The 11,588-nt window shown below is 35.0% G+C and overlaps 1 protein-coding gene across 4 annotated transcripts in view; it reads left to right on the top strand.

Moving 5' to 3' along the window:
- The first annotated feature begins 892 nt into the window (after window positions 1-892).
- LOC103721476 (O-fucosyltransferase 1-like) overlaps window positions 893-11,588 on the top strand; it is a 37,124-nt gene continuing 26,428 nt past the window's right edge. For 2 of the 4 annotated variants that reach the window (XM_039130993.2, XM_088709779.2), the window contains exons 1-4: window positions 893-1,144; window positions 1,248-1,425; window positions 3,711-3,792; window positions 3,922-3,992. In XM_039130993.2, coding sequence (XP_038986921.1) covers window positions 1,134-1,144; window positions 1,248-1,425; window positions 3,711-3,792; window positions 3,922-3,992 — 342 coding nt within the window. In that variant the 5' untranslated portion in view covers window positions 893-1,133. The remainder of the gene's footprint in view (window positions 1,145-1,247; window positions 1,426-3,710; window positions 3,793-3,921; window positions 3,993-11,588) is intronic. The other 2 variants (XM_039130994.2, XM_039130995.2) reach the window with 2 other exon arrangements.

The following is an 11,588-nucleotide window of genomic DNA, read 5'->3' as shown; positions in this document are numbered from 1 at the left end:
TCCTTTACAAAGCACTTATTATAAACTAAAAGATAAATTTAATAAAGAAAAAAAAACAATATGCACCGTTACCAAATAGATGATTTAGGGGTAGTCATCCAAAAAGAAAACTAACCAATGGGCAATTATAGAACATTCTTGAAACAACAAAAACACTTTTTCTCTCACATCAATTCCTATCATTACCACTCACTCAAATACCTACAATTTTTTTATAACTAATATATCTTTGATATTACCAACATCAAATTTATTGAGAGACCTCCCACCTGAGCAAAGTTAATAATGACCAAAAAGTCAATGCACATTTGGTTCTCAAAGAGATAAAAATTATATTTAAAATATACATAAAAAATCAGATCCGTCTACATAAAAAAATGTAAAATATTAATATTTGAGCAAAAAATATATTATGTACGAAAAAAAGGGTATCCCACTCCAGGGATGCTCTTTGGCTGAAGAAGGGAGGATTATCTTATGCGCTTCAGAACCTATTATTTTTTTACTTTCTTAGCAATATTTGTACTCGTAATATATGCTACATTCGTCTTAGCCAAAAAAAAAAAAAGAAAAAGAAAAAGAAAAAGAAAAAGAAAGAAGCTTAATCGGGGATGTAGAGCGCTCACATGGCATCTCCAACTTTTTGTTTTTAATATTTTTATTTTTCCCTCGCGGAAACCATGGTCTCCCATCAGGTAAATCCTTCTCGTCCATTTACGGCGTCGTCATGAACGGACTAGATGTGTTATAACACAATTTTGACGGAAGATTCCATTGTCCGCTTAGATAATTTTATGCATACACTCTCTAGTTCGAATCCTTCTCCTATCCTGATCTGCCACACCGATTGTAAGGGATTCCTACAAATTTGGGTTGTAGCGGATCTTGTACCACTCCACAGTCTTCCCCGAGGTCCACCGGCGTTACGCGTTCCCGCGGCGTACGAACGGGTTATCCTGGACCACCACCTTTCATACCACGCTCTCTCTCGTTACTCTTCTCCACGATATAAGAAGAGTCCGCGTCCGGATCTGCTCGCCAGCTACTGAGAGCTCGCCTTCCAGGGTTTGTCCTCCCACCTCTTGAAATCCAAATCCTCGACTACCAAAACTTCGAAGAACCCGTTTCGTTAAATGATGAGGAGGTACCCTCGATCTCCATTTCCACCGCCAATTGTTTCCCGCTCCCTTTTTTCTTCGTGAATTCAAGCATTTTTAGTGATTTTTTTGTTTTTTTGATTTTTTCAGTTCTTTCAGGGGTGGAGAGGTTTGGGGACGGAGAGGGGGGGCGAGGCAGCTGAAGCAGCTCGGCGGGGGGATGAAGGCGTTCCCGGGGAGGCTAGGGATCGCCGTGCTCGCTCTTCTGATCTGTACTCTGTCTCTATTCTCGATGATCGGGGTCACCCGCCCCTCTAATCAGGTGGAGGTTAGATTTCTTCGATCCTGGATTGTTTTCTAGATGTTGTGGTTCTTGAATTGAACATTGGGAATGTGACTGGTGAAAAGATTGGGTTAGGATTTGGTGGAAGCCCAGAGTTTAGATTTCATTTCTCTTCTATGTTTTCCTTAATTGCTCGTGTATGGAACATTTCCAAAAATATGTAGTTGTACCATTTGTTGTCTTTTTTGTTGGTAAGTCAAAGGAATGATTGTTTCCTTCCAAAGATGTGATCACTATTTGTACCTTGATCGGAGTTCTAGAGAGCAAGGTGTACCACTTTTTAAGGCTGAAAGGGATGGCATGGATTAAGCATCTTACTCTGGACGTTCGAGCTAAGTTATTTAATAAGGGTCTTCCCCTACTAAAGAATTGGGAATCCTTTAATGATGCAAGCTGTAATTAAAATCTTTTTCACTCGAGCTACCTAGCTTTGATTTGAACTCTTCCCACCTTAGAGCTGTCTCAATCCCACCCTCCGAAGTTGAATGGAAAGACCCGTGGCATTGATATTTTTGTGGGCGAGAATTAATTGTTTACAAATGTAGATATGTGGTGAGACTTGGGAAATTCTCATGCTGTAAAATGACGCTTATCACTGACAAGCATTTGAGAAACCAAGCCTTACAGATCATGCACCATAGCAAGGAAAGCAAGCAATGTAGTTCGTAAGTATGTCGAAAGTGGGAAAGCTTCATTAGATCCAGTGTTCTTCATGCAGCAATATATCCCATCTATGTATGCATATTGGGGCTAGGCCACATGATAAGCCATCAAATGCCCACGTAGGCCCAAGTGGCTAACATATGCGGCCTAGAGACATATGGACTGTGATGATGATGGAGGAGTGATTGACTTCCAAGTGTCCTTTTGAGAATTAGTAGCTTAATACTACATTTGTTTATTACCTACGTACTTTGAATTTAGTTACATGTCTCGCATCCTTGTTGCTTGTTTGGTTCATTATTTGACAGTGTATAATAAGGTTTGTCATACCGGTTGGTACTGATGTGTATCGACCATACCGTACTATATTGGTATTGAACCGGTATGCGGTATGGAAAGCGTACCGATACACGGTACGCCAAACTGGACCCGTAGCGAGTGTATTGACACTATAATGCAATGGTATTGGTATGGGGTTCAATACCGAGATGGCGAACCTTGGTTCAAAAATTTGTCTAATGCATTTGACTACTTGAATTTGAGCATAGTTCATACAAAAATATTGTTATCTTTTTAGGCAAACACATCATACTATACTAAAATAAGCTCTTAAATAAGGGTGGAAGCATATGCATATATTTGCTCATTTTTATGAAATATTACTTATTTCTCACTTTTGACCTAATGTTATTGGATTCTATTTATTTATAAATATTTTTAGAATGTTAAGTGTGTAGGAACCTGTATATGCATCTGCATATTGCAGATGTACTATGTAGTGCCTCAACCACCCTCATACTGTTGCTGCTTTTTAAACCCTTGATATGAACGAAACTTAACAGGAATCCATAAACAGGAAGTGATTTGTTGAAATGGGAAGGAAATCAATGTGTTTCTTTTGTTCTTCCCTTGGAAAATGGGCTTTCAATTCACTGCCACACAACTAATACTTATTATACATCACTAATACCAATTATACATAAGTAGTTAATGAACTTGAAAGTGTTTGATGCGAATATTGTTAGCATCTGCATATATCTAGTGATGGCCTGCTGCAGTATTTCCTTGTAGCTTGGTCCAGAAAGGTCCTTGCAACATTGCTCTTCCAATCCTTTTTATGTTGATTGCTGAGATGGGATCCAGATTAAGCTTAGTATACATAGAAAATAGACCAGAAATTGATACACCTGCAAGCTTTTTTTCACCAGGTAATGATCACAACCATGGGGCCATGGCTTCTAATTTCTTTTATCTTGTTTTTGGGTGTGTGAATTTGGTACATATTGATGCACCAAAGTTATTTATGTTAAATCATCATTTTGCATATGTTAAATTCTGTTTTGGTTTCATGCTTTACAGATTCAGTTCTTTTAAATCCCTAGAAGATTTAATGCATTGTTTTAGCATCTCTGATGTTTACTGAAGTTACAATAGTATTACCTTGGCCTGATGCTTTACTGGCCTCTGCTTCATGTATATGATCATCAATATAGCTTGTAATTATATAAATAATGTCCTTGCTATGCCAATGTACTTGTACAGTTTTCTTGAACTCTTTTGGTTGTGTCAGTTCTTTGTTCTAATATCTTTCATCGACATGCTTGAAGGATGTTGATGTAAATAAGCTTTGGAGAACTGCTGATTCTGGTGGTTGGAGATCCTCGTCTGCTCCACGATCATATTGGCATCGTACGTAATTTCGGCATCTTCCTAAACAGTTCTTATAACTAGATTTGCGATTATATTTAGTTCTGTACTGAATTACTTTGACCTTATGATGATGAATCTCAAGTCTCTTTTATAATGTAAATGTTCTAGCTCCTCCAAATGAGAGTAATGGCTATTTACGAGTGCGTTGCAATGGTGGCTTGAATCAACAGCGAAGTGCGGTATGAAGAATAATTTTGGTTGTGACATTCTCTTATTTGCAAACCATGCTGCCTTTGTGATGATGTTAAGTCTTGATACATATTGCAATAGGTAAATGTTGAGAAATATGCGTATATCTTATCCTGCATGTCAGTAATGACTTAAAACAGCAGCTATTTTTTTTATTGGTAGTCCTTTATAACTTTAACAGTTTGGTTGTCTCTTTATTGTTGTTAATTGATGAAGAAGGAGCATAGTTGATAGTTTTTAAAGGTGACAATGAGAAGAACAAAACGTTCAGTCATGTCTAACTACAAGAAAATACTTGGGCTGCCAAGCGATCGTATAGTTGAGAAAGCACAAATTAAACAAGATACCTGCAAAATTTGGTGTGTTTTATATCTTGAAATTTTAGATAAAAGACTGGAAAAGTTGAAAAGTAATAAATTGATGTTGCCATTCTTCTGGAATGTTCACATGACCACTTCATTTTTAACCAGTCTTATGTATTTGCAAATGAACCTAGGATATTTAATGCATTTTGAAGGGTCCATATTGCCCAAATATACAGGCTTGGCCATATGCAATAAAAAGCAATTTTAACTCTATCAAGGGTTGGTGCCACCTATGCAGAACCATAGCTATTGGACAGCGGAGCATAAGAGTATGTAGATGTTTTTGTTTTTGCTTTTTTAATTGTTCCTGTTTGTTTTTGATAAGCTATCTAAAATGGTTACGACGGGGGAAGAATAACAAAGTATGAAAAAAAAATCTAACACATGAAGCTCAAGATGTTAAGTTTGTTAAGACTGTTGAGTGTTGACAAAGGGGAGCTGATGTGATAGCAGAAAAACATCAAATGCCCAAATTAAGATTCCTAAAGCAGCCAGAAATAATAGATTGCCTCATTAGATATAATATGAAGTGTAAGCTGAGGCTTATGCTTATTGGAAAGATATCCAAATGAGCTTTCTAACACATCTAGCATTGTGTGGATCACAGGGTCAGAGAAACATGTAAATCACCGAGCAATCGTATTTCTGAAATATGTTGTATCAATATAATCTTCATCAAAATTGTTCATGATGGTCTATTTGTGGGTTTAAGATACCTAGTAAATTTATTCCCTTTTGTTTGAGTTGGATTGGACCCCACCTGCTTAATTAATGAGTTATATTAGTGAGGCCTTTAGGAAATCTTTCTGGCTAGAAAATTTTGCATAAAAATCCATGTTATTATTGATTTTGCAGAAATGGTCTGGTTATATTTTTTCTTTTTGCAGAATAATTCACATTTAAAGATTCTGGGATGATTTTGCTGCTAAGTCTAAGTATAAGATGGGTGATAAACATTTACTAAACATCTGATAGACATTTTCTGAACATCCGATACACATATTTTGAATATCCGGTACACAATTTTTGAATATTCGATAGATATATTTTGAATATCTGATACACATTTGTTTAGACTGCCACAGGTTTCATACTAGGATTCAGGCACAAAATCTTTGGGGATGCCTAATCATGTATCATTCTGCAAAAAAAATAACCCATCTTTTTTAGGCAAAAAAGTGTTTTTTTTTTTTAAATCCACTTTTTGCTAAGATTTAGTAATAATTTAGTTCAGATTAGTCAATCACATTCAACAATTGAATGCATGTAAACCTCCATATATTGAGCTCAATTTCCTTGTCTAGTATAAATGTATAATGAAGCTTAGACAAACAACATTTTACCTCTTTTTTTTGGTAATTAAATTTTACTTCTTTTTGAAAGTTCATCATCTTTGCTTGTTGATGCAATAATGAAAACCCAAATTCTTGCTGATGTAACCCTGTAAGTCCTTGTACAGGAGCCAAATGAGACCTCATGTTCACCATTCAATTGAAGGGGGTATAATTTTTAACTGTTTTCTAGATGCCTATAGTTTCCCCCGATCTACTTGAAACTAGATGAGAACTTTTGAAACTATCTGCACTTATTAACTTGGTACCAGATACATTGTAGCTTTGAGGCTACCCATAACGGGTCCAAAACCAAAATTCGGCACCATACTTTCTAGTGATCTTTTGGGCATCCTTAAGAGCTTTTTTTTTCTTTTTGGAAAGTGGCAGTGGGGGGGAGTGACTTGATTATCCTACTCAACTTAGTATGAGTGCACAAAATTTTATATGACTGCACTCGAGAAAATAAATGATATATGCATGCAATAATAAATTAATAAAAATGCAATAATTGTTAACAATTTTTTAGAATATGTTAGTGAAATGCACTGCATGTTATGGAAAGTTTGTTGAAGTTGGGTGATGTAACCCATCAGGCTTCCAAATGCCAAGTCTATGAAGTTTCCCGACATGCCTTGTGTCTTTTTATATTTTGGATGTCATAATCAATATGCATTTATGCAATCTTATGGAAATAGTGCTTCAAACAAGGTTGGCCGAATCGGACCGAACTGTCCGATTTGGCCTATATTGAGTTGACCTGGTGGGGGATCAGGTTGGTTCGGCTATTAAATTCGGGACTGGTCCCGAACCGGCTGAAACCGATCTCAAATTGGTCGGAACCGGATCGGGCCGGTTTGGAATTGACCCTCCTCCCCCTTTCCTTCTTTTGTTATAAGAAGATGTTGGAAAGGCCTGAAAAGTTTCTCGGGCCTTTCCAATGTTGACGGTTCGCACCGAGTTGGGCCGGTTCAGAATTGGTCCTCTCCCTCTTTTCCTCTTTTGTTATAAGAAGATGTTCGGAAGGCCTGAGGAGTTTCTCAGGCCTTCCCAACGTTTATGCTATTCTCTAAACGTCTCTCCCTTTTTCCAGCAAAAATCATATCGATTCAACACGATTGAAGGAAGTTCCAAGCCTAAATAAGATGTTCTTCCTCTCTCCTATCCATTTTTTTTATTTTTTTGGGCTCCAAAAAATAGCTTGAAATTTGCAAAATAAGGAAAGGTCATGTCAAAATTTTTGATTTTGGCTTGATTTATGATATTGTATATTTATGGATGATCTACATGATGACATAAAAATTAATTTTTTTTGGATTATATATAATTTTTGAAAATTAAAAATATATTTTTGGATTAAAAAATTAAAAAAATAAAAAAATAAAATTCAAAAAATATAAAATTAGAAGGGTATTTAGGGGCATGCAAGATACTATTTAGCAAAATTTGGTATCCATTTATTTAAGTTTTGATGCGATTATGCGCATAGTGGCCTAAGCTTAAATTTGAAAAAAATTGAGAAATATGCAGCTTTTGATGCATGCCCATGCGTCTAGAAAAATATATGTACCATGCATTGTTGGATTCTACATGGATCAGAGCTGAAATTAATTTTTTAAAATATTTTTATTTAAAAATTATTTTTAAATTTTAAAAATAATTAAAATATATAATTAATACCAAAAATTATGAAAGATTAGTAGTATGTAATACATATTTTAGAAGTATTTTTTGAAGTAAAAAAACATATTTTTCTGAATTTATGGTATTTAAATATATTTTTTAATTTAAAAATAGTAAAAATATATAAATAAATAAAATATGAAAAATTAGTATTATGTATTAGATAAATCAGTTGTATTTTTTGAAATAAAAATTTATCGTAATAAAATTTTGATATTTTTAAATAATTAATAAATTGATGTACTTGATAAATCTGCAAGAATGGAACCATCAAAAAAAAGAAGCCAGAGCATGACATTAGTTAGGATCATGGGCAAATTCTCTCGGGTTGGTATAATCGAAAGTGCAATTGGTGCAACACAGAATTTAAAGGAGGGATAACTAGGTTGAATCAACACTTGGCTGGTGGTCATCCTGACGTATTTATGTGCCAAAAATACCTACAGAAGATTCGACGGTTGATGAAGAACTTTGCTGATTTTAGAGCAGTGAAGGAGAGGGTTTCCAAAAAGGCGAAGGTGGACTGCGGCAAGGAGAGGAAGATTCCATCAGGAGCCACCATTCTTGATTTAGATACACATGCTTTTTCCAATAAGAATTTGAAGCAACAGTGGATTGACACAATATTGAAGGATAAAAAGAAGAATATGTGGCAAGTTATTGAATTTTGGTTCCACTTCAGCCACATTCTAGTGAATGTGGCAGATAATACATACTGTAGATCGCCATTTGCTCTATATAGGCTGTTGGTCTTGGTGTAGATCCTCCAGGACCGAATGACATATACAGTGAGCTTTTTGACAATAATAAGTAACTAGATAAGTGGATTGCCTCATACAAGAGCAAGTGGCCCACATATAGACTGACTATGATGTATGATGGGTGGATCGGTCCTACCAGACGGAGCATTATCAACTTATTGACATATTGTGATATGAAGACTTTCTTCCACAAGTTGGTTGATACTTCTGATCAGGTGCATGATGTTATGCACATTCTCAAATTGATGGAGGAGGTGATTGATTAGGTAGGAGAGGAGAATGTCGTGTATGTCATCCTTGATAATAGGCCACAATATAAGGCCATCAGAGAGATATTTTCTGGACCGCATGTGTTGCATATTGTATCCACCTTATGTTGATGGACATTGTAAAGATTCGTAAGGTGCAACAAATAGTGAAGACAACGCAAACCATCATAAATATATTTATAACCATATATGGTCTTTTCACTGATGAGAAGATATACAGAAAGAGAGATTTTGAGATCAGAAGTCACATGGTTTGCTATCAACTACATTGCACTTGATAGCCTTCTTGAGAGGTAAGTACTCTACGTCAGATATTTGTTAGTTCCGAGTGACAGAAATGTAGATTTTTGAGGGCCGACACTAAAGAGAGTACTGTCGAAAATTTGGTGACGAGGTAGAAATTCTGGCAGCTGGCCGAGAAGATAGTGATGGCTATCAGACCATTGTATGAAGTGTTTCGAGCCATGGACAGAGAGAGGTACCTCCAGATGGGCTTCTTGTATCATATGATGGAGATAACAAAGATTCAAATCAAGAATGTAGATCCGACGTATGTTCAGGAGTACATCGCATCATTGAGCGGCGGTGGGACTACTAGATGGGTAAAGACTTGAATCTAGAAGGTAAACAAGAATATTGAAAATTAGACTCCTGTACTTTTTAATTTTTTGTAGAAAAGTAGACATCAACTTAACAATTGCATATGATAGCCGGTAAGAATAAATAATATACTAAAAGATAATAGTTTAAGATCCCTTAACTTTTATATGATAAGCTATAAGCCCCGTTTAGCGTTACTATTGATAGTAGAGCTTTTATCTGTAAAGCTTCTGTAAAGCTTTGGGCAGTAGAGCTTTTAATAAAAAGTTGTTTGCTATTTGGCAACTATATTTCTGAAGTGTTGTGGAACTTTAATATTCTAGTTAGTAACCAAGAAAGTGCTTTTAGTATCAGAAAATCATAATAAAGGACGTTGCATAGCACTTTCAATTATCTCATAGTTTGTACCATCAAAAATTATTATTATAAAGTATTCTTAATTCATAAATTATTTATTTGATATCTTAATCTAAATAATATATAATGAATAATTTATGTATAACATAAAATATAAAATATATTATAATATAATTATAGAAATTAACATAAATAATATATTACAATTTATAATTATAATATATAAAATAATATTATTATGTTAATGTTATATATTACTTTATATTTTATAGATATATTGTATAATATAATAAGGTTAGCATTTTATATTATATCATAATAGTATTATATTATAATATTAATACATTATAATTATATTATTGCATTATATTATGTTGTTATTATATTCCATGGGTATTTTCATCTGTGGAATTCTTATTAAAATGGAAATAGCTTCCCGATAGGTCTCAGGTAGAGCTTTCTCCCGAAAGATCCAAATTTGAGCTGACACTAGTAGACATTTTTCAGCTTTAGGAGGAAGTAAAATGCTATTTGAAATTTTTTACCGAACACCCAAAATCACCTAAAAGGGCTTTTGGCTCTCCAAGATGCGCTTTTTGGCGTTCTAAATAGAATGTCGAATGGGGCCATATACATCTTCATAGTGGCTCAAGTCAAGTTTTATGAGAACTTAACTTTTATACCCCTTCCGTGTAAGTGGAGAATGGAAATATGCTCTCATCCTTCTGAGCTAGGCCCTTGTTATTTCCAAACTTGTGGCTGGGGTGACACCTTTCTCGTCCCTTGCAAGATGTCCTTTGGTGTAACCTTAACAGAGAAGAGGTGCTAGAAGATGCCAAACTCACATAGTATGGTAAATATCTGATGACACAAGCCTACTGAAAACTGTTTTAGGTGTCTTGAGTGAGTAATCAATTTAAGTGTGATGTTTGTAAGAATGACTTAGTAATTTGAGGCTATCGTATAGTTAGAAACCCAAAAATCTGCAGATTCTCTTAGAAGCAATTCGTGATGGTGCAACTTGAATTTGCCATTGTAGACTGAGGAAAAAGCAACCTAGTTTTTACCTTCAAACCAAACGCTTCCAATTCCATGAATATCCTTGCAAAAATTGTGTTTGGTAACTTATTTAATTAGTTTTGCAAAATTGGATACTCTAGCAGCGAAATATGGTAAACCATAACGGTTAGTAATTGTTGATATTGTGCTAGAAAAGAATTGAGGATATGTCTGGTGGCTAACTTAAAACCTTTTCCTTTTGCTATACATATTTTTGAAATACCTCTCATTTTTGTTATGTTTCTGGCCTTTGTTGTAATGTTGCATTTATATACCCTTTTCGTAATCTGGTAACTTAGTCATGTGTTCTAGAGCTTTTTTTTTTTTTTTTTTTTTTTTTTTTTTTGAGAACTAGGATGGGAGAAATCCTAGCCCACATATGGGTGAGGGCGGGACTCAAACTTAGGTCCTTGGTACTAACCCCCAAAGATACCAACTACACCAGTTGACCCTCTCTTCTAAAGTAATAAATATGCCACAAAGTTGTCTCAATTGCTTTCATTGCTTTATCATACCTCTACCAGCACTCTATTAGAAAAATCTAGAAGAGAGTTTTGATTTCTGTAGTGTTGGTGGTGGATATACTAATGTCCCCTTGCAGTCCTGCCCTTAAGATTAGTTGATATGGAGATGCTTTTCATAGTCCAGTGCAGAAATTCTCTATATGCTTTTGGATATATGTGCTATTAGTATTAGTATTTCGATGATTTTTAAGAAAATGATATCTTAAAATAATCTCAAGAAGGCTCCTAACAAACTGAAAGATTAGATGAGTCTTAAGGTTTAGAACTTAATTTCAATCTTATTCCTATTTCCATATCAATTACAACCAAGGTATGTCGTACCGTCCCATATCGACTGTACTGTTTGAGGTTCGGTTTAGTATATGAGTCAAACAGGTTTGTATCGGTTTAGTATTTGTCTAAAATCGGAATGCTTACCGTACTGTACCAACCTATACTGTCTAGTTTCAGGATCTTAATAAAAAGTGAGAAAAAAAGAGATTGAGAGCTATCTCTATATGGGCTGCATACCATACCATACTGACTATATTGTACCGAACGATATTGATCGATACGGTACCTGTATTGATATTGCGGACCTTAATTACAACCATATTTTTTAGAGTCTTATATTTAAGATTCTTGAGTCAGTTTTGGC

This window comes from Phoenix dactylifera, chromosome 13 (genome assembly GCF_051530095.1).
Source record: "Phoenix dactylifera cultivar Ajwa chromosome 13, Ajwa_hap1_PhDact_Kaust_v1.1, whole genome shotgun sequence".
In the NCBI taxonomy this organism is placed as follows: Eukaryota; Viridiplantae; Streptophyta; class Magnoliopsida; order Arecales; family Arecaceae; genus Phoenix; species Phoenix dactylifera.
This window is presented reverse-complemented; position numbering and strand designations above follow the sequence as displayed.